Source organism: Hemicordylus capensis, chromosome 10, assembly GCF_027244095.1.
Source record: "Hemicordylus capensis ecotype Gifberg chromosome 10, rHemCap1.1.pri, whole genome shotgun sequence".
Classification (NCBI taxonomy): Eukaryota; Metazoa; Chordata; class Lepidosauria; order Squamata; family Cordylidae; genus Hemicordylus; species Hemicordylus capensis.
Window position 1 is genome coordinate 14,154,584 of NC_069666.1, and position 23,606 is coordinate 14,178,189.

At 46.8% G+C, this 23,606-nt stretch overlaps 1 protein-coding gene across 3 annotated transcripts in view; it reads left to right on the forward strand.

Moving 5' to 3' along the window:
• The first annotated feature begins 1,278 nt into the window (after positions 1–1,278).
• TNFAIP8L3 (TNF alpha induced protein 8 like 3) overlaps positions 1,279–23,606 on the forward strand; it is a 57,558-nt gene continuing 35,230 nt past the window's right edge. The window contains exon 1 of one of the 3 annotated variants that reach the window (XM_053272392.1): positions 1,279–1,570. In XM_053272392.1, coding sequence (XP_053128367.1) covers positions 1,336–1,570 — 235 coding nt within the window. In that variant the 5' untranslated portion in view covers positions 1,279–1,335. Of the gene's footprint in view, positions 1,626–23,606 lie in introns of all 3 variants that reach the window. The other 2 variants (XM_053272393.1, XM_053272394.1) reach the window with 2 other exon arrangements.

Here is a 23,606-nt window from a genome sequence, read left to right on the forward strand (position 1 = left end):
AGTGGTGCATTCATTGCTGTCGTAATCGAGTCCATCCACCTTGCTGCTGGTCATCCTCTTCTTCATCATCTTGTGCTAGCAAGCATGAATTGTCCCCTTTGCTAAGCAGGAGCCACCCTGGTTTGCATCTGAATGGGAGACTACATGGGAGCACTGTAAGATATTTCCCAGGGGATGGGGCCACTCTGGGAAGAGCATCTGCCTGCTTGCCTACAGAAGGTTCCTCGTTTCCTTCCTGGCAGCATCTCCAAGATAGGGCTGAAAGAGATTCTTGCCTGCAACCTTGGTGAAGCCGCTGCCAGTCTGTGTAGACAATACTAAGCACGAGTCTGACTCAGTAGAAGGCAGCTTCCGATGTTCTGAACAATTAATAATTTTAATAATTTGTTTTAATAACTGTTTTATGCTATTGTTCTTATTGTGTAGACTATTTTAATCAGTGTTGACTTTTAAATAGTTTAATCTTTGTACACCACCTAGAGATGTACATATCAGGTGGTATAAAAATATCATAAACAAACAAACAAACAAACAAACATATGATAGAGCCACCAGCAACAACCACTGGAGGGATGCTGTGCTGGGGATGGACAGGGCCAGTTGCTCTCCCCCTGCTAAACGAAGAGAATCACCACTTTAAAAACCACTACTACGAATATTTATATACCGCTCTTCAACAAAATTCTCAAAGCGGTTTCCATAGAAAAATAAATAAAACATCAAGAAGATGGTCCCCTGTCCCTATACAATCCAAAAAGAAGAAACATAAGGCAGATACCAGCAACAGCCACTGGAGGGCTGCTGTGCTGGGGTTGGAGAGGGCCAGTTGCTCTCCCCCCTGCTAAATAGGAGAGAATCACCACTTAAAAGGAGTCTCTTGGCTCAGTTAGCAGGGGTCTCTTTGCTCAGAGGTGCTTCTCTGCTCAGTTCTTTTATTTATTTATTCGATTTCCATACCGCCCTTCCAAAAAATGGCTCAGGGCAGTTTACACAGAGAAATAACAAATAACAGTTCGCGGGGATTAGTTAGGATGCCGAGCGAGCGAGCAAGCAAGCAAGCTTCGGCTCCCGTTCGCCGTCTTCAGGGTGCCACCAGATTCTTCGCTGCGCCCTTCACAGGGTCCAGCAAGCCGTGGCGGCGTGGAAAAAAACCAAGCCGCTGCCGGGAAAGCCACCCAGCCGGGCTGGAGCACAGCTCGAAGGGGAGCCGCTGTCAGCCCAGGCAGACAGCTTCTCCAGCAGCCCTCCCCGGCAGGAGAAGCGCCGCCCGCCCCGTTGGCTCCGCCCGTGCCGGCAGCCAAGCGCTTGCCGGGGGAGGTGGGGAGGAGAGGCTGCATGTGGGGGAAGCCGGGCCGGCGCCGGGGGGAGGAGGAGCGAGGCGGGGAGGGGCCAGTCCGCCCCCTCCCTCCGGCCAGCGCCGCGGGGCTCCGCACTTCTGCCAGCGACGGCGCGGCGGTTGCGCCTCTTGCTGAGCCAGCCGTCCGAGGCTGCTGCTGCTCCTCCTCCGTTTGGGTCGCCATGGATTCGGATTCCGGGGAGCTGAGCGACGGCGAGCTGGCTCCCACGGCGGGTAAGGAGGGCTCCCGGCGGCGGCGAGGCAGTCGGATCCGGCTCGGGCACTTGGGGTATGGCGGGCTACTGCAAGCCCCTTCCCGGGAGGCGCGCCTGTGCGGGGGAGGGACGCGGTGGCGGCGGCGGCTCCCTCGGGCAGCCTGCCTGGAGCCCGCCCCCCCCCTCACTTTGCCCACTGTGGGTCAGCTCAGGGCTTCCTCGGGAGTAAATGGCCTCTGAGGTCGGGGAGAGAGGAGGACGCAGCCCTGGTCAGGGGCGCAACGTTGCACAGGTGTCTGGATAAGGGGTTAGTGGTGTGGATGGCTTGATTTTTTGGATGCGGATGGATTGTGGGCAGGAGTCCCTGTTAGAAGGGTTTCCAGATTTTGTGGACTACAATGCCCATCATCCCCCCAGCTGGCATGGCCTTTGGTGGGGGTGTGTGATGGGGTTTGTAGTCAGTGGCCCCTGTGATTGTGGGTGTGAAGCCAGGCTCGGAGCCCCAGTCGGCCACGAAACTGACTGAGTGCCGCCGGCGGCCACTGGCTGCCTCTCCAACCTCACAGGGGTGTTGTGGCGCTGATCAAAAAGGGGAGCGCATTGGTTATATGTGTGGATGGTTTTAGGGCTAACTGGGCAGATCCCTGCCAACTGGGCAAAGAGGCACCTTTTACAAGTGGTGATTCTCTTTATTGAGCGGGGGGCGGGGGAGCAACTGGCCGTATCCAACCCCAACACAGCATCCCTCCAGTGGCTGTTGCTGGTGTCTATCTTATGTTTCTTTTTTAGATTCTGAGCCCTTTGGGGACAGGGAGCCACCTTATTTATTTATTATTTCTCTATGTAAACCACTTTGGGAAAAGCAGTATATAGATATTAGCAATAGCAATAGCAATAGCACTTACATTTCTATACCGCTCTATAGCCGGAGCTCTCTAAGCGGTTTACAATGATTTAGCATATTAGTAGTAGGTGTATAAATAGTAGTCGTTGTGTTCATTTAAAAAGTGATCCGGAGTTTGGGGCCCCCTGAAAAGCAGGATACAGAAGCCCTCTTCAGACATTGCGTTGTGCCTGCGTCCAGATGTCTGTACACTTGTACAAGTATTCGTGTGAAGGACTATACCTGTGTCCATTTTAAAAATGAACCTGGATACAAGCCCTTCAAATGCATGGGACAGATAGGGAGTGCACTTCTGTACCTGTATTCAGCAGCACGTGTGAATAGCTGTATAAAGATCGATACCTGTGTACGATGGGCACTGGTATAGAACAGGGCTGGATAAGAAGTATACTGCTGTACCTGTGTTCAGTATAATGTGTGAATTGGTGTACCTGTATATGGAGCTCTACGTGTGTACTCAGGTCTGCATTTGAAGGCTTTGCAACTCTCCGCTGGGGTAATGTTGGCTTGTGGGGCTTTGGGAGGCAAATGTACTCTGTACGTGCTCAGAGGCCCACTCTGAAATGTGAAATGTGGGGAGAACAGCTCAAATGCTTGAAATGGGGTGGGATGTGCAGCCCATGCCTCTGCAAAGATAGCTTTGATAGTCGCCAGTGGTATTTTGTATGCACTCATATTATCAATGTGGTTTAATGGTCAGAGTGTTTGGATTAGTTTGGGGAGACCCGAGTTCAAATATCCAATTGGCCATAAAACTCACCAAGCAATGTTGGGCCACTAATTCCCCCTCTGCCTGTCCTACCTCACAAGGTTGTTGTGACAATAAAAGGGGAGCATGTATATTGTTTTGAACTCCTTGGAGAAGGTGCAGGGAGTGTTTTGTTTTTTGTTTTTTAATGTAGTGTAATAAACACATCTACACCACTTCATATTTATTTATTTATTTAACATTTCTATATTCCGGGCTTCCTCCAAGGAGCTCAGAGCGGGGTACATAGTTAAGTGTCTTCTCACAACAACCCTGTGAGGTAGGTTAGGTTGAGAGAAGTGACTGACCCAGAGTCACTGAGCAAGTATGGCTGAATGGGGATTTGAACTCGGGTCTCCCCAGTCCTAGTCCAACACTCTAAGCACTGCACCACGCTGTCCTGCAGTTGGAACTCACAGGTTCCTGCTTCCAGTTAGGGCCTGGGACACAGCTGACTTTGGGACCAGTGGCATGTTGGTGTCAGTTCTGAGTTCCAAAAACTGAGAAACATCCAGGCTGGAAGCTCTGCTTTTTGCACCGAAACCCTTTAGCTCTCCTTCCAGATGTGAGACGTGGTGACAGTGGCAGTTAATTGGTGCTTTTAGATAGGCACTCTGCACATGCTTTGCCCCCCTGTTCCAGAACAGCAGTGAAAACCAATGGGGGTGCTCAGCATTGGTGAGTTAAGAGTGACCGCGCATAGGAGGCTGTGAAAAGGTGAAACACGGAGAAGGGAAGCAACTCGGCCTCCCTGAAAGGAACGCTGTACATGATCACCCACAAATATGTGGTGGGTTACGTGAGTAAATAATGAGAACTGGTTTGGTGGTAGCAAGCATGACTTGTCCCCTTTGCTAAGCAGGGTCCACCCTGGTTTGCATTTGAATGGGAGCCTACATGTGTGAGCACTGGAAGATATTGCCCTTAGGGGATGGGGCTGCTCTGCGAAGAGCCTCTGAGGTTCCAAGTTCCCTCCCTGGAAGCATCTCCAAGATAGGGCTGAGAGAGAGATTCCTGCCTACAACCTTGGAGAAGCCGCTGCCAGTCTCTGTAGACAATACTGAGCTAGATGGACCAGTGGTCTGACTCAGTATATGGCAGCTTCCTATGTTCCTATTATCTGTGAGATCATCCATAATATATGGGGAAAGGATCACAGTATCGTTTGATGAGGAGTGGTTAACTCCTATTTGCATTTTGAACGAAACAGTTTGCCTGCTGTTTTTGCTTGATGGACCCATGGACGATCTTGCCATATTTTAGCTACCAGACGATTTTCCAGGGGAAGATTCTATATGCAGAAGGTTGCAGGTTCCATTTCCAGCAGCATCTTCTGGTAGGGCTGGGGGGGGAAGACTCCAGCCTGAAACCTTGAAGAAGCTGCTGCCAGTCAGTGTAGGCAATACTGAGCTAGATGGACCAAGCGTCTGACTCAGTAGAAAGCTTCATCAAGAGCATCCATAGCTGAGTGGTAGAGGATCTGCTTAGCATTCAGAAGGTCCCCGGTTCAATCCCTGGCAGCATCTCCAAGATAGGGCTGAGAGAGACTCCTGCCTGCACCCTTGGAGAAGCTGCTGCCAGTCTGTGAAGACAATCCTGAGCTAGATGGACCGATGACCTGACTCATAGCAGCTTGTTGTATTCACTAGATGGCCTTGGAAAGCCATTATCTCTCAGCCTAACGGAGCCACTGAGAAGAGAAGAACGCAGGAAGATGCCTTATATCAAATGAGACAGATGCAAATGCAAAATATGCACAACACAATTATTTATTTATTTATTTATTTATTTATTTATTTATTTATTTATTTATTTTTGCATTTATATACCGCCTTTCGTTAAAAAGATAACCCCAAGGCGGTTTACAAAAGTTAAAAACATACAATAAAAAGACAATAAAAACATCATGTTAAAAGTATAAAAACATATAAAAACAGGCATAAAAACAATACAACAAATACAACAAATAAAAACACAGAGAAGCCGCAGTAGAAAACGATCATGTAAAAGCCTGGGTAAAAAGCCAAGTCTTTAAACAATGAGTAAGGCATGAAGGCGATAATTATCTCTCCCCATGCCCCCTTTCCAGCAATTAGTATTCCTAACCTCTGGACCTGGAGGTTCTGTTAGCTATCATGGCTAAAAGCAGATGGTCAATAGATCTATTCTCCATTTTTAAAACTAACTCCCTTTGAAGCTATCTAAGCCAGCGACCACTCCGGCATCCCGTGGCAATGAGTTCTGTAAGCTACATATCTGTTGTGTGAAGAAGTCGAAGCGAAATCCACAAGAACCCAAATGTATATATCTAACGTATAAACATATATTATTTAGAATGACAATCCCTAGCACATACTCATACTATAATGAAGTGTATAAGAAATTTTGTTAATTCAAAAATAAAACCTGTATCAGCACAAAGTAAAAAGTGTCAATATGTATACTCAGGGGTGAAGAAATGTTGACACAGTTTATCAGCCAGACAAAATATTTTAGTTGTCAAGCTATGTTGGTACATTGCTCATCAGGACTTTTTTTCACTTGTTACAGACTATTGGATTTCTGTAGCCCAGTGTATATGCCCCAGTTCCACTGAAATGTCCTTGCCTAGGACATAATCGGATATTGTGATATCGGTCCATTCCATACAATATCCAGTAGCTCCTTTCTGTTGTAGATTCTGGATCTACAGTCTTCTGGATCTACATACTTCTGGATCTGTTGTAGATTCTGAAGTCCAAATACTATCTAGAGAGCATAAGAATTTTACTTTTCGTACAAGGGTCATTAGATTACACAATAAAGTTGGTCCCAACATAGCAATGCCACTGCAGAAGGCCTCATTTTGGCTGAAACGCATCCAGCAATTAATCAAGACAGCAGTTATTTTCGTGTTTGGATTTCTTCAACACCAGAAGTTTATGGAATCTCCCTTCGAGATATGCCATGGGCATAGTTTGAAAGCGTAAAGTTGAAAAATCCTTCCTTAGTGATAAAGTAGGGTAAAGTTGTGCCGTCGAGTCGATGTTGACTCCTGGTGCCCACAGAGCCCTGTGGTTGTCTTTGGTAGAATACAGGAGGGGTTTACCACTGCCATCTCCCGCACAGTATGAGATGATGCCTTTCAGCAGCATCCTATATTGTTTCTGCTCAATTTAGGTGTTTCCCATAGTCTGGGAAACATACCAGCAGGGATTCAAACCAGCAACCTCTTGCTCCCTAGGCAGGTTACTTCCCATCTGCGAGTAAAATTAACCAGGCACTGCGAGAAACTTCTGTGTTTCTGATAATAGCCGTACCGAAATGAAAACTTTGAAACTGTACCATAATAGCATCTCTACAAACATCCCGATCAAGGTGTATTTGGCTCCTGTTTGTTTGTTTGTTTGTTTGTTAATCACATTTATAGACCTGCCCTCATCCAAAGGCTCTGGGCAGTCCACAACAAGTTTAAAAAGACATAAAACAACACCCTCTAAAACACACTACTTAAAACCAGAGAAAAACCATTTAAAAACCATTTGAAACCAATCACAATACCCCCAAACAACTTAAAAGCCTAGGCAGGCCAGGGTTTCATACCTCGGGGGGGACCATGTCCTTTCCGGGAACATTCCCAGAAGTCAAAACATTGTCCAGCTGTTTACACTCTTAATTCCGTTAACAGCTGGCCGAGTTTGGTAATATATCAATATCGATATGTTCTATTGTGGGCTCACTCTGAGCACAGCTATAAATAGCAGAAAAAATGTTGAAACCAGTCCTCTGCTGAAATTATATGCATCAGGCGTGCTGAGGATTGGATTCTTAAAGTACTAGAATTGGCAGAAATGGCGAAATTAACATCACTACTTAACATCACTTCAAATAAATTTGAAGATTTAAAAAAAGAATGGGACCCTCTTCTTGTCTATTTAAAAATGGATTTTTGTCAGGCTTTTGAGGGCTAACAGCAAATGTTTCAAAAACACCCCAAAGCTGTTTTCTATATGAACTATTGGGGAGAGAATGTTTAATCTATAGGCAAGATCCGGTTATTGTTAACAACACTTGTTCCAATGATGAGATGGAAGTCTTTATTATGTGTGTTTGTGAGTGCTTGTATCATTTCTGTTTGTCCTTTTGTGTTGTGAAAATTGAATAAAAAAGTATAAGGCCAAAAAAAAAGTATTGTCTACCCAGACTGGCAGCGGCTTCTGCAAGGTTGCGGGCAGGAGTCTCTCTCAGCCCTATCTTGGAGATGCGAGGGAGAGAATTTGGAACCTTCTTCTCTTCCGCTAGCGGCTTCATCTCCTCAGGGGAATGTCTTACAGAGCTGACCCTTCTAGTCTCCCATTCAGATGCAAACCAGGGTGGACCCTGCTTAGCAAAGGGGGCAATTCATGCTTGCTACCACCAGACCAGCTCTCTTCCCTATATGCAGCTCTCCTCCCAGCCTTACCTGGCAATGCCAGGGATTGTGTGCAAAGCAGATGCTCTGCAACTGAGCCACAGCTCCATCCCTGGGCTTGATCATCAGCTTCTTTGGGCTAGAGCTGGTTTCATTTTGAAAGCTGGAGCTGTAATAAATGCCTTAGTTTTTCAGCTTTTGCTGGTCTCCTTTTGTGTCCCTGCCCCTGCAACGGACTAATTTGGTTGTCCCTCTTGAAATTATCACTTGGAACACCTTAGAATAGGCTGCACAACTTCGGCCCTCTGGCTGTGGTTGGACTACAACTCCCATCATTCCCCACCAACTGGGTCAAGAGTCAGGGATTATGGGGGTTGTTGTCCAAAAACTGCTGGAGGGCTGAAGATGGACAGGTCTGTCCTGCAACATATGATTATATATTAATAAAGAAGATGAACAGGAGACCCTCATTTTTCATAGGGGTTCCATTCATGCCTATCATCATGAAAATGGAAACCACGGGGTGTTTTCCCCACCCTGAAATCATCTGATTTTTTTTCACCTCCCAAAATCTTTTTGTGTGTGGTAAAGAGTAGGTTACTGAGGTTCGTGCACTAATTGGGCACCAAACCGGTTTGGAAAAGGCTCGAACCAGTTCAGAGCCACATGGAGGTCCGAACCGGTTCGGCGCCATGGAGAGGGGAGCACATGTGCAGAGGTCATGTGTGTTCTTGGAGGGAGCACCATCGTAACAGCAAGCTGCATGTGGCGGCAGAGAGCAGGTAGAGATCTGCTCTCCTCTTTTCTTTTTTTTAAAAGATCCTGCTCACCGCTACCCTCCCTGTGGCGCCCAACCAGTTCGGACCTCAGTTTCTGTGCATCCCTAGTAAAGAGCAGTAAAACGGCTCTAGGCAGGAAATGTTGTCATTTCTGGTCACACAGGAACCACAGATTGGAGAAAATGGCTGAAATTACCCCTGCGAAAAGGGAAACTGAGTCCTTATGACCCGTACACGAATAGCTGGAACCGTGATAGGAGAACCCACCGAAAACGAGAATCTGCTGTTTCTATAAAAATAACACATACCTTTCTTTGCCCTTAGAATGTCTGCCAATCTGCATCTACAAGTAAAAAGATGCGTATGTAAAATGGATAGATGTTAGTTGTCCTCCCTTGAATGCATGTCTTCCTTCGTCTTGAACTCTTCCAGTTCACAGAAACGTCTTCACCTGGGAGCTGTTCTTCTTCTCCATAGCCAGCCAGACACGTGCTTTTTCATTTGCAAATGTTGCAAATTGTCTTGAATTTAGGAGAGATGAGATAGACACACCTGGACTATAGAGCCATTAGGATCTAAATGTTTAGAATTGTATTTATTTATTGTTAGATGCAGTGCTGGAAAGAGTTGTAGAGGGGCAGGGTAGCCACCTAGAATGCAGCACACATAGGGACCCAATGAATGTCAAATTTACTATACGAATACGATAAATATTTATATGCTGCTTTTTCAACAAAAGTTCCCAAAGCAGTTTACATAGATATAAATAACTAAATAATTAAAATGGCTCCTTGTCCCCACTATTCTCTCTTACACGGATTCCCAGATATTATTCACTACAACTCCCAGCATCCCCAGCAGCAATGGTCACTGGCAGGGGATTATGGAAGTTGTAGTCAACAACATCTGGGAATCCCTGTTAGAGAGAACACTGCTTGTCCCTAAAGGGCTCACAGTCTAAAAAAGAAACATAAGGTAGACACCAGCGACAGCCATTGGAGGGATGCTGTGCTGGGGATGGATAGGGCCAGTTGCTCTCCTCCTGCTAAATCAAGAGAACCGCCACTTTAAGAAGGTGCCTCTTTGCTCATTTAGCAGGGGACTTGATAAACCTGTTTTTAACATCAGACAGTGCCTCCCTCCCTGGCATGTATTTTGTGATGCTTCAAGCTGCAGGAGTTGAAATGAAGGCCCGAAGCTTTTTGGTGGACAGTTGCACATGGATATTTGGCGATTTGCTGTGTGGGGGAGGGAGGAGTTGCCCAATCCAGTACGAAAGTCAGACAGAAATAGCTACAGTGTGAAACAAGAATCCCACCCTCCTTTCAAAAGTAATTCACTAATTCTACAACCTGAAATCACCTTAAGTGGCACAGCAGGGAAATGCTTGACTAACAAGCAGAAGGTTGCCGGTTCAAATCCCCTCTGGTACTATATCGAGAGCCAGCGTGGTGTAGTGGTTAGAGTGCTGGACTAGGACCGGGGAGACCCGAGTTCAAATCCCCATTCAGCCATGAAACTAGCTGGGCGACTCTGGGCCAGTCACTTCTCTCTCAGCCTAACCTACTTCACAGGGTTGTTGTGAAAGAGAAACTCAAGTATGGAGTACAGCGCTCTGGGCTCCTTGGAGGAAGAGCGGGATATAAATGTAATAATAATAATATATCGGGCAGCAGTGATATAGGGAGATGCTGAAAGGCATCATCTCAGACTGCGCGGGTGGAGGCAATGGTCAGCCCCTCCTGTATTCTGCCAAAGAGAACCACAAGGCTCTGTGGGCGCCAGGAGCTGAAATCGACTTGACGGCACACTTTACCTTTTTACAACCTGAAATATACTCGCAGCCCAGCTGCTTCTCAAGAAAGCTATAAACATGTTTATGGCAGGAAGGGAGAGTTGGGCCCTATTATATACAGGGCTTATTCACACGGCCACCGGGAGGGAGGGAGGAAGAGATTGAGATCTTAAATAAAGGAGAAATAAAAGTCTGAGATATATCGGATTTCTACCTTGAGGATTTATGTCGACTCTCCTTAACTGCGTGATGGAGTTGTAGCTCTTCCTCTCTGCTTTTCCAGACTGCATGACCAACGATGGATAAATGCTGCTAGTGCCCCTCCCTTCGGCTTGGGTGGTATTTTGTGTTTTAGCTAATTGGAACGGATTTTGTAACATCTGAAAAGCAGGCGTGGGCTCTCACTTGGTGACTCGTGCTGTCGAGGGCAATATAAACCAGCTGTTTTCCGTGGATGGAAAACAGATAAAGTCTGGAAAGGCAACAGCTGGGAGATGTGTTCCTCCTGGGTTAGAGCCCTGTGCGGTGAGCAGATCAAATCGGTCCTCATAGACATACCCAGGTGGTGGTGCAGCTTTTCTTCCTGGGCATGTCTATGACGACCGATTTGATCTTCTCGCTGCATGGGGCTCTAACCCAGGAGGAACACGTCTCCCAGCCAGCTAGGAAGCTTGGCTGCTGTAAGGCACTCTGCGTGGGGCTGCCCTTGAAGAGTGTTCAGAAATGGCAGCTTTGCAAAATGTGGCTTGTCCAAATCCAGCCTGCTTTCGGGAACTGGATAGAGACAGGGACAGAGGAAGCTGCCTTCTATGGAGTCAGACCCTTGGTCCATCTAGTTCGGGATTGTCTACACAGACAGGCAGCAGCTTCTCAAAGGCTGAAGGCAGGAGTGTCTCTCTTGGCCCTATCTTGGAGATGCCAGGAAGAAAACTTGGAACCTTCTGCATGCAAGCAAGCAGGTGCTTTTCCCAGAGCAGCCCCATCCCTCTCAGGGGAATCTCTGACAGCATTCACGCATGTAGTCTCCCATTCAAATGCAAATCAACTCCTGGCGCCCACAGAGCCCTGTGGTTGTCTTTGGTAGAATACAAGAGGGGTTGACCACTGCCTCTTCCCACACAGTATGAGATGATGCCTTTCAGCATCTTCCTATATCGCTGCTGCCCGGTATAGCTGTTTCCTATAGTCTGAGAAACATGCCAGTGGGGATTCGAACTGGCAACCTCTGGCTTGCTAGTCAAGTCATTTCCCCACTGCACCATTAGGTGGCTGTTGTAACTGCAAACGGACCTCTTCTGATGATCTTGGTTGGCAACGGGGCTCATAAAGAAGAAGGCGTTCTCTTAGATACTCTTGGCTGAAGCCATTAAGAGGGTGTGTGTGTGTGTGTGTGTGTGTGTGTGTGTGTGTGTGTGTGTAAAATAACCAATGGGAAGCGAAAGAAAAGACTTTTCTGATTCTGTCCATGCATGTTTATGTGTGAGGTACCAAAGGGAGATTGGGTCTTGCTAAGGGGTGAGTGAGCCTGCATACACCTCTGTTGATGCAGGAGTAACTTTTGAAGTAATTGCGGATATGCATCATCTCCAATAGCTGTAGGTTTGATCTATATCTCATTCATCACCGTTGAATAATAGTGCAGAAAGAGGAAAGAAATGTAATCAGTCTCATCAAGACCATCCTTGGTGCTCTGCATCCCTGCTTCCCTCTTCGTTTAATGGTTGCTCTGTTGTTGATGCATTTAGCCATTTTTTAAATTAAGGCCATGTAGATGTGTTGTCCTCCAGCTGTCTGCCTGAGGTAGAGAATCTCCTCTGTCTTAAAGACATTAAGTTCTGACAGATGTTCTGCTGTGAATGGCAAATATATATATTTTTTCCAAGCAGCTGCCATTCTGTGTGGATGGATTTCTGGGTTTAAATAATAAGTTTTATTCTTGACAGCCTGTTCTTTTCCAAAGAAAGTTGCAACCTTGTCGCCTGCAGGAACCGTTCAGGTGAGCTGGTTGATTCCAGAGTCTTGTACAAGCAAGCATGCTTTGTCCCCTTTGCTAAGCAGGGTCCACCCTGGTTTACATTTGATTGGGAGACTACATGTGTGAGCAGCACCGCAAGATATTCCCCTTAGGGGATGGGGAAGTAGAAGGCAGCCTCCTATGTTCTATGTCGGTAACACATGTGCCCAGAGAGCACTTTATTTATTGTGTTTATTCCCCACATATTTATATAGCATCATCCATGTACAGGGCAGAGTACAAAATAATGAGAGAACATAGGAACCTGCCATATGCTGAGTCAGAACATTGGGCATGCTGAATATTGTCTACACAAACTGGCAGCAGCTTCTCCAAGGTTGCAGGCAGGAACCTCTCTCCGCCTGATCTTGGAGAAGCCAGGGAGGGAACTTGGAACCTTCTACTCTTCCCAAAGAGGCTCCATCCCCTGAGGGGAATATCTGATAGTGCTCACACTTCTAGTCTCCCATTCATATGCAACCAGGGCAGACCCTGCTTAGCTAAAGGGACAAGTCATGCTTGCTACCACAAGGCTAGTTCTCCTCCCGAGGAGATCCCTGGCCCGAGGGGCTTACAATCTACATTTTGCCACAATGCAGAAGTAGAGGAAGGAGAAAGAAATAGAAGCGGGGAATTTTACATGTACTTGAGCTTAGTCACAGTAAGGCATTCCAAAGGTTTCATCGGAAAAGCTTTAAGCAGGAATTTGAAGGAACTATGAGTGTAGGGATTTGCATGAAATTTTCATCTCGAATTGAATCGATTTGAAACCATTGAATAGTAGAGATTAAGAACATAGGCTGCTGCCAGATACCGAGTCAGACCATTGGTCCATCTAGCTCAATATTGTCTTCACAGACTGGCAGGGGCTTCTCCAAGGCTGCAGGCAGGAGTCTCTCTCAGCCCTACCTTGGAGATGCTGCCAGGGAGGGAACTCAGGTTGACCCAGGTTGCTCCAAGCTGGGTTACCCAGCTTTTAACCAAGGGTGGAGGATAGGAGAGACCTCCTTCTCTGACCCTTTTATCATGAGAACCCTCGCGCCTCTTCTACCCGGTCAAACAGCACCCAGCAAGCTCTCCCCTGCACAGAAACCATAGAGATCTGTGGCTACAGCAGCTGTTGAGACTCAGCGGATACACTTGCCTGCAAAGCACACTCTATGATCCTGAGGTGAGAAGAGCTTTGGAAGGGCTGCACCCGCCTCCTGCTCCTTAGTGGACAGTGGAAGGGTAACCACAGATGTCATGAACAGTGTTCCCTCTAACAGGGATTCCCAGACATTGTTGACTTCAACTCCCATAATCCCCAAGCAAAAGCCATTGCAACTGGGGATTCTGGGAGTTGTAGTCAACAACATCTGGGTATCTCTGTTGGCGGAAACACTGGTCATGAAGCTTTTCCAGTCTTCTGGCAGCGCAAAGCATGCTGGGAAGGCAGATGGAGGACTGACCATGGAGTCAAGGGCCTTGCAGCTGCTGAGTTCAGCAACGGGTTCAGCTGTGCTTGTGTGTCTTCTGGATTTGCAGACCCAGACAGAGGTGATGTCCGTGTGTTGCGTACAGGAGAACATTTCGCCTGGGCTCCTACCCACCCCCAAATGGTCATGTGAATTGACGAATTGTGTGTTTGATACATTAGAAGTTCTGCTGAATGCATTTGATGGGTCATGGCTCATTCACACATGCCGGTAGGGGTATGCATGAACAGTTGGACACCAAACCGGTTCTCCTCGAACCGGACCGGTTCTCCTCGAACCGGGCTGCTTCGGCGATTTGAAACGAGCCTGGTTCTGGAAGACCAGCTTGGCGCTGGAGCTGAGCTGCTGCCGTGTGGTTGGCTTGGTAAAAGAGGGAGGTTCGCACACTTCAGATATGGGCTACCCAAGGAGGGTGAATGCCGGCACTGACAGCTGTGCTGGGTGGTAAGAAAACATTTTTAACTACCTCTCTTGCCGCCCCTTCACAGGGCCCCTCCTGCCAGGACCCCCACCCTGTACTTGTAAAGGGGAATCCTAACTGGGCTTCCCCTTTATAAGTATTAGCCGCTGAACTGTTGAACCAGTTCGATCAAACAGACCAGACTGGCCGGTCGCTTCGACTGAACCATCCCGGCAGCATGCGCTTCGGCTTAAATTCGACTCGGATTTGAGTCGAACTGCGTGTTTGGGTTCATGCACACCCCTACGTGCTGGCCACCCCATGGTGTTGCGATGACCACCTGAGGAGCATGCAGGTGTGAACCAGCTCTCTCTTTCGAGGTATAGTTTGCCTAATTCCCTAGCTGAATGTTTGGGGCATCTCAAAACTTGGATGTTTCAGCAGGGCGTTGAAATGCTGCATCCCGTGATTGTTTTCTAGATGTTTCTAGAACCTTCTGGTATATGCTAGTTGTTTCTTGGTTGATCTCAGCTTCTGCTGCTTCGCTCTACGTCCATTTAATCCAACGAAGCAACCCTTTCCTGTGCAGTACCTCTCACAGAAGCATTTTTCATTTCTCTCCCACCCTCTCATACAAATTGTTTTACTAACTGCTCGCTATTTGTTTGGAACGGCATACTCCATTTCTCTGAGAGCACCACTCTTAGCCCGTTCTTGTTTTCGCCCACTTCTCGATCGACACAGTGCAGTGTGCAGTTATGTGGGTGTTTTGATAGTTAGGCTGTCAGTCACCATTTACAGGGGAGGAAAAAGGATCCTTGGGGGTTCTGTTCCGGAATAAAAGCCGGGACCCCACTGATGGAGATATAGAAAGCAAGCCTGCTTGAGACAGAAGGCTCCCGGAGGGGAGGGGAGCAGGTCCTGGGGTAGTGAACATAGGAAGCTGCCATATACTGAGTCAAACCATTGGTCTGCCTAGCTCAGTATTGTCTACCCAGACTGGCAGCGGCTTCTCCAAGGTTGCAGGCAGGAATCTCTCTCAGCCCTATCTTGGAGATGCCAGAGAGGAAACTTGGAACCTTCTACATGCAAACATGCAGGTGCTCTTCCCAGAGCGGCCCCATTCCCTAAGGGGAATATCTCATAGTGCTCACACATGTGGTCTCCCATTCAAATGCAAACCGGGGTGGAGCCTGCTTAGCCAAGGGGGCAATTGGGACCATAGCTCAGTGGAAGGACATTTCTAGACTTCCATGCAGAAAGTCTTGGGTTCACTTCCTGGCAGCATCTCCAGGGTGCTTTCCAGATTAGCGTCTCCCGCGTCTCCCCCCTCCCGCCCAGGTGTGAAGTGTGAAGCCCTGGCTTTAACTTGAGCCACAAAGGCCACTCATTTGCAAGGTTGAAATTTGCTGGATGAATGACCAGTGAATGACAAGCCCATACAGGTTTAAGGATCCAGTGGGAGAGAGTTCCCTGTCTATTATGGTGGGGCGGAGGGACTCTAAGGCTTCAGAGACGAAAAGACGCTGCTGTGGATTTGGCAATCCAGCCTGAGACCATTTCTTTTGGGACATGGATGCTAAGGCAGGCAGTCCATGTTCAGCAGGGGAATGCAGCTCATGAGACTGGCTGTTTATTGGGCTCTGAGTTGCAGTAAGCAAAGAAGCCTGTGTATTGTGGGGGGGCGGGGGGCGGGCCGAGAACATGCAGACCCTTTGGGGAGCAGGGTGCAAGATTACCCATTACATTCTTATACTGCTGTGCCGTTCTTTAAGTCAAGACCATTTTTGTTCACTCAGGCCTCTTAAACTTTGTTTTAAATTTTGATTTTTAACTGATTTTTAAAGAGTTTTAAAATGGCTTTGTCTTCTATTTTGCATTCCACCCTCCCATTGGTCCGTTATAATTTAATGTGTTGTGGGTGTTTATTATTAAGAGAACACTTTTTTATGGGGCAGCTAACAAATAAAGATGATGGTTATTGTATCGTATCGTATCATATCTTTTCGTATCGTATCTATCAGTACTTCGGGGAGAAAAGGGAATACTTGGCAGTGCTATAGTCTGGCACTGTTTATGTGGGACCCCCCACAAACTGGTGCCCTAGATGATCGCCTTGGTCTGCGTGCTGGACAGGCCAGCTCCTGGTTAGGAACATAGGAAGCTGCCTTCTACCGAATCAGACCCTTGGTCCATCTAGCTCAGGATTGTCTACACAGGCTGGCGCCGGCTTCCCCAAGGTTTCAGGAGGGCTGAAGTTGTGCAGCCCCACAGTGCTTTATACTTCTCATTGCCCGGTCTCTCTACTTTGCGTCACCCTCGCCTGTCACGCCAGAGCGTGACCGAGAGATGCTTAGACCTTGAACGGCGTGGTTTGGAGTATGACGGTGCGCTCTGCATTTTTGCGGCCGCGGGATCATGTATGCTGTGCATGCACACTCTAACGTAGTAGCTCATCCGAGCCTGCGGGGGCGCTCAAGGTGGCGGTTTGGTTTGCGCTTCTCGCTCCTGCCCCACCCGAGGGCCGTGCTGCCTGCAGGCTGGTCATTCGTCAGGTAGAGCTCTGCAGTCTAAGGTGTGGCATTTGTGCGCGCACACTGAGAGATCAAAAGCTCTTTGCAAACTCTCTCTCTCTCTCCCCATCGGAGGGATACCTTATGTGACTCTGGCCTTAATGAAACCTATTACTCAGAATACAAAATGCTTCATAAAGCTGGAGAGATATACTGCACTTAATTAGCTTTTGGCTTTGTTGCGTGGAAGAGCTGAGCAGCTCCGTCCCTGATAAAGCGCTGACCCTCTGGCCCTGTTTTTAGAAGAAGAACTTCGGCTGAAGTCAACGGGAGTTGAGTCAGTGACAGGCCGGCAGCTGGAACGCAGCGAGGGTTTGCAACGGCAGCAAAGTTGTCTGAACCCATTAGATGCTTCGGCCTGGGATTCTGTCCACAGCCAGCAGCGGCCATCATAGCAATCCTCACATCATGACTCCTGGCATGAAAGGGTCGATGATGATTGAATTAGATGGTGTATCTTCTCCTCCTGATCGCGGGAAGAAGAAATATGTTGCCAGTAAATGCCGTATCGGATTTTGAAATTATTTACGGCGGTGCGAGGTTCTCGCGCTGTGGTGTAATTTATTTGTTTTGTCCAGTACTCTTTATGATCTAATTTGCAATTCCTAGCAAATCAATTTTTTTTCCCCTGTAAACCATTCGTCATATTTTAGGATCTGCTTGCAGGGTGCCGTTGGCTTTTGTCGGGAACAATTTCAAGCCTGTTTCCATTTAGGGATTTCTCACCCATTGTAGTTGTTCTTTATAAAATTTGCCTATGTGTGCATCAATAAGAATTTCCTGTACATAAGAACAGACCTGCTGGATCAGGTCCAAGGCCTATCTAATCCCGCATCTGGGAAGCCCACAGGCTGAGGGTGAGGGCATGCCCTCTCTCCTCTTGCTACTCCCCTGCTACTCCCTCTTGCTACTCCCCTGCAATAAGATGTTTAGAGGCATCTTATTTCTGAATCTGGAGGTGGCCTTTAGCCCTCCAACTAGTATCCATTGATAGACCTGTTCTCTCTGGATTTAGCTAAACCCCTCTTAAAGCCATCCAGTCTGTTGGCTGTCACCACATCTTGTGGCAGAGAATTCCATAGGTTGAGTATGCATTGTGTGAAAAAAGTACTTCCTTTTGTCAGTCATAAATTTCTTGGCAATCAGTTTCGTTGGATGACTACTGGTTCTAGTGTTATGAGAGGGGAAGAAAAACCTAACACTCTCTCCCTCCCCCCTCGAGATGTATGTCTCTACGCGGTGTACAAAATTTGAAACATTTAGAAGTCACAAATTAAAAAGACATGACAAAAACAATAGAATAAAATTATTAAAACAGGTTTTTAAAATTATTTAAAATTAACTGAAAAATAATTCAGTTATTTTACTATTGAATAAGAACCAAAATGTGTAGCGCTAAATGTTTTTGAATTCTTCATCAGTATGAGTGGCATTGTACGTCAAGTAGAGAGAAATTCAAAGTTTCAGAAATTCACCTTCAGTTTGTAACAGGAAAGCGAATTAGTTACATCAAGGCTTGAGAGCTGTGTTTCACTTCCACTAAGTTTTGCACCAATAATTAGAGCTGCCTTTTATGCGAGGCCTGTTTCGATCTCTATATTTATTGTTGTAAATGAAGGTGATTGCTATTCTTAACAACAACAACAACAACAACAAATACTTTTATACCACTTTCCAACAAAAGTTTTCTAAGTGGTTTACATAGAGAAATAACAAATAAATAAGATGGCTCCCTGTCCCCGAAGGGCTCACAGTCTAAAAAGAAACATAAGATAGACACCAGCAACAGTCACTGGAGGTCCTGTGCTGGGGGTGGATAGGACCAGTTGCTCTACTCCTGCTAAATAAAGAGAATCACCACGTTAAAAGGTGCCTGTTTGCCCAGTTAGTGCCCAGCCTCTTTGCTTCTTAAGATTTCTCTTGAGAATTGTTCACTTTGAATCTTCCTCTGCTTGACGTACAATGCAAATTGTGGGGTGGCATAAATGGCCTTGTGCATGTCCAGAGGCTGGAACTGGGGTCCCCACTGGTGTGGGGAGCACCAACAGGGCCAGTAGGGGCTGCTGCAGAGCTGCCACCCAACACACACACACACACCGCGCGCACACGCACACGCACACACACACACACCCCTTTTTTAGATAAGGTATCCTCCTTTGCTTGTAAGGAGGAATCCTTACTGGATTCTCCTTTACAAGCAGAGCACTTGAACCGATTCGACAGCATGAACTGAACCACTGCCGGTTCGAATGAACCGATTCACGGACTGGGTGGCTCATTTCACATTCGAACCGGACTGCCCATTCCGGATCTGTGCACACCCCTACTTTAAACCATATCACAAACATAAATACAGACAAACAACACAAACTCCCATTTCAACCCCAAAGCTATTTTGCGCCGATTTTAAAAAGGGGTGAGTCAGAATGCTCCCTCCCACCCTGGGGTAACAGGACCCTTGAGTCAGTAATGGAAATGGGCCTTTGAGCTGATCCCGGGTGGCTCTACTTGGGTTCCCATATCCTCTTCTCATTCAAACAAAATCTCTCTGCAGGAAAGGAAATTCCCTTCAATGTGCATATGCTCTGCAGAGCTCCGTGTTGCTTGGAAGTATTGCAGGAACCCATCTGTTGTGCTGCCGTTGAGTTCAGTACAGAAAATTGTATCCAGGCTGTGAATATTGTGCAGGTTTCTGAGCAGAACATCTAGGTGGCCCATGGGGCTCAGGCCTCCAGTGAACGGCTCGGAGCCCCAAATCTCATCAGCCACTCCCTTCTCAAATGGGGGTGCGGGGTGGGTCAATCATTATTAGAATTATTAATAATATAATAAAAATATTTATATCCTGCCCCCCCCCCCAGTACAGTGCTGCTTGGAATGGCTCAAAACAATAAAAGTAATGTAACATTTAACACAATAAAATGAATAAAACACAATGTAGAATAAAAACAATTAAAACAAAATCCAATTAAAATTAAAAACCCACCAGGATTTAATAAAACACATTGAAAAGGCACTCCGAACAAGTAGATTTTAAGATATTCTTTATAAAAAAAAACGGACACAGGGAGCATGGTGAAGCTCTTCTGGGAGAAAATTCCTGAGCTGAGGGGCCACCACCAAAAAGACCCTGTCTCTTGATCTCCAGCTGCAACCGTCACTTCTGGTCTCCAAATCCAACCCCCCTCCCCCCAAAAAATGTTCTGGGCTGTGGGCAAAAGAAGCACTTTAGTCCCCAATATGGCACTGCTCTCCTCCACATTCCCTTTGGGGAGGAGTCAGATATAGTTATTCGGGGGGGGCATGGCTGAATGAGTTCAATGATCAAAATGGGCTGTGGGCCAATATTCCCTCTAACAGGGATTCTCAGATATTGACTACAACTCCCATAATTCCCAGCCAAAGCCCACTGCAGATGGGAATGCTGGGAGTTCCTCTGAAAGAAAAGGTTCGCAGCTTGGGGGTGTTTCTGGATCCGACACTTTCCTTGCACAGGTGTTGGCAGACCACATTCGCTGATATGAACCTGCCAGGGCCCTTCACTCAGCATCTCAGGCTCTGCTCATGACCCCGCCTCCATCAGAGATCGGGTGGGCGAGGACTAGAGACAGGGCCTTTTTGGTTGTGGCCCTTCAGTTCTGGAATGCCCTCCCAGAAGAGCTTTGCCAAGCTCCTCCCTCCGTGGTTTTTAAAAACAATTAAAAGCACATCTTTTTAAAGAGGCCTTTAAATGTTTTATCTGCTGCTTATATCTGGTGGGTCCTTTAGTTTTTATAGTTCTCAGCTTTTTATTAATAACTTTTAATTGAAACTTTTTTTAAAAAAATAGTAATTTTAATTTTAAACAGCTTTATTTGTTAGCCACCCCATAACAAATTGTTCTCTGGGTGGCTCACAGCAACACAAGAGTAAAAAAAAAAAAAATCCAATAAAAACACGCAAAACAAGATGAGCACACAATAAATAATATAAAGTATAATTTAAAACATTTTAAAACATTTTAAAAATCAATGTTAAAAAGCCTGAGCAAACAGAAAGATCTTCACCTGGTGTCTAAAAGGAAAAAACGCGTCTAAAAGAAAATAATTTCTTTTTCTCGTAGCTGCTTTTTATGCAATACAAAGACACTTTTGTATTGTTACAGCCAAGGAATAAGGATAAGTAAGGGAGATTGCTTGGTTGATGTTTCCTTTAAAGGAGTGGATTTTTATTTATTTATTTAAAATATTTATGTCTCACCCCGATCTTATTGCTGGGGGCGGCTTACCATAAAAGCATAAAAACGTAAAACCCAAGATGAAAAAGTTAAGAGTAAACCACAATAAAAGGCAGGGAATCATCTTAAAGCAGCATAAAAGATGGAGCAGATGAAAACGTAGAACAGCAGCCAAGATCAAAACAAAATGATAAGCACAATCAAGCTTTAAAAGTGTGTCTGTGTGTGTGTTTTTAAAAGGGAGTTTTAAAGTTCTTTTTAAAACTAAGCAAAGTGGGAGACTGATGAAACCCTTCTGGGGTTAATGGTTGGGAGGTCACTGGTAATCACTCAGAGTCTTTGGAAGTGTGGCAGTAGTGAGACATCTCACTTCCAGTGAAGGGAGGGAACGTGTGTGTGTGTGTGTGTGTGTGTGTGTGCGTGCACACATCTCCTTTCTATATTCGTAAGAGCTAGAAATGTTGTTATCCTAATGGATGCATAACCAGAGCACCTGTGGGAGAGGGAGGTACTGGTACACTTGGGGTAACCTACAGATAATGTTGGTTTTCACAAAAATATGGAGAAAGCTCTAAGGGGAAAACCTCTAAACTGCCCCAGTATAACTCAATGGTGCAGAATGTGTGTTGACTCAGAGGGCACTTAACAGACAACCAGGTGGGTGGAGCTTGTGGAACTTAGTGGGGAAGAGTGCTTGAGCAAAAAGAGTGGAAAATTTCTCAGCTTGAAGAATACTCCCTCAAGATAGTCAAATGTGAACACTGTCACGTCCCGTTCTTCCTTCCGGGGGGGGGGAGTGTCTAAAACCTTCACCATGCTCAAGCCAGGCTCCGATAATGCATACAACCACGGATGTACTGCAACATTATGTTGTGGGTCCATACTTGTTTGGACAAATTTGGAACAGGCTTCATCAGGTTAGCTGTGAGCTGGAAGAATCTTGAGGGGTCCAGGCCTTCAGCTCTGTTCAGGCTGCAGCTCAATGGTAGAGCATCTGAGCTGCATGCAGAAGGTCCCAGTTTCACTCCCCAGCATCTCCAGGTAGGTCTGGGAAAGATACCTGGCTGACACCTTGGAGAGCCGCTGCCAGTCAGTGTAGGCAGTGCTGAGCTAGATGGACCAAGGGTCTGACTCGGGAAGGCAGCATCCTAATGTGAAGTAGCACATGTGCTTTCTGCACATGCTTCTTGCTCCCTCTTCTGTATTTTATATATATATGTGTATGTATGTGTATATATATATAGTAAATAACGTAAATATATTCCCACCCTGCCATGCATTCGCCAGTGTGCCTTCATCCAAACGAAACAGGATTTTGTCCGTTCATTCTTTTCCCCCCCAGCTTTGTGTTAGACGTATGAGTCAGCCAAGTGACTTGTTGGAAGGGATTGAGTTCACAGTATTAAACAAATCAGAAATATTTGCACAAGATGTGGGTAGCATTTGAAGAGAAAGCGTGCATGAGCGGCTGCAAATCCCCACTAGGCTCTTTTGGAGCAGAGAGCCGGCGGTTTGGATAACCACAGAAGCCCCATTCTGATCTCCGAGGGCTGTTTGTGAATCCTGGCATTCCATTGGAAATTCGCCGATGGGTTCTTGGGAGCCTTCCTGGGGGCACTCTGTCTCAAACTGCATCACAATTCTGCATCCAGGCAAGCAGAATCTGCAGCTGCTAGCCATGATGGAAATTAAGCACGTTTCCACGATGATCGACTTGGCATGGCTTTTTCTGCAATGTTTGCCATTTTGCAGAATTTTGCTTCTGCTCTTTGTTTGATTTGTTGGTTCGGAATATTTTGTCACAAAATCTCTCCAGGTGGCCAATGAAAGCTGGTCTTGTGGTAGCCAGCTTGAATTGTCCCCTTTGCTAAGCAAGGCCCACCCTGGTTTGTATTTGAGTGGGAGACCACATGTGAGCACTGTAAGACACCTGTCTGTCTGTCTGTCATATTTTAATACTGCCTGATATGTAAATCTCTAGGCAGTGTCTTAGACATGCCCTAAGGGGAAGGTCTAAGATGGGGTTTCTTAACCTTGGGTCCCCAGATGTTGATGGACTACAACTCCCATCCTCCCCAGCCATGTCCATTGTGGCTGGGGATGATGGGAGTTGTAGTCCATCAACATCTGGGGGCCCAAGGTTAAGAAACCCTGGTCTAAGACATTCCACGCCTGCTCAACTTAGCCCCCTCCCGATGTTTTTGGACTACAACTCCCATCATCCCCAGCCACAGTGGCCTGTAGCAAGGGATTATGGGAGCTGTAGGCCAACATCCCCTGCCTTAGGGGATAAGAAGAGCTCTAGAAAGAGCACCTGCTTGCTTGTACGCAGAAGGTTCCAAGTTCCTTTCCTGGTATCTCCTCTGGCTGTCTCACATATCTCCAACCATCCCACCTTGACGAACAACCTGGTTTGGAAGCAGGCACCGCTGGGGTGGAGGTTGGTGAGGGCAGAAGAGTTTGGGCCCTAGGCACTGTTTCCCCTAACAGGGACTCCCAGATGTGGTTGACTACAACTCCCAGCATCCCTAGCTGCAGTGGCCTTTGGCTGGGGATTATGGGAGTTGTAGTCAACCACATCTGGGAAGCCCTGTCAGAGGGAACACTGGCCCTAGATATCTGAAGACTCTCCCTGCTCCCAAGAGTGTGCTGACATTGAGTGAGGCTCAGTTATCGTGTACACTGGACAGGGCCTTCTCTGTGGTTGCCCCCGGGCTCTGGAATACTCTCCCACTGGGTGTCCATTCTCTGGCATCTG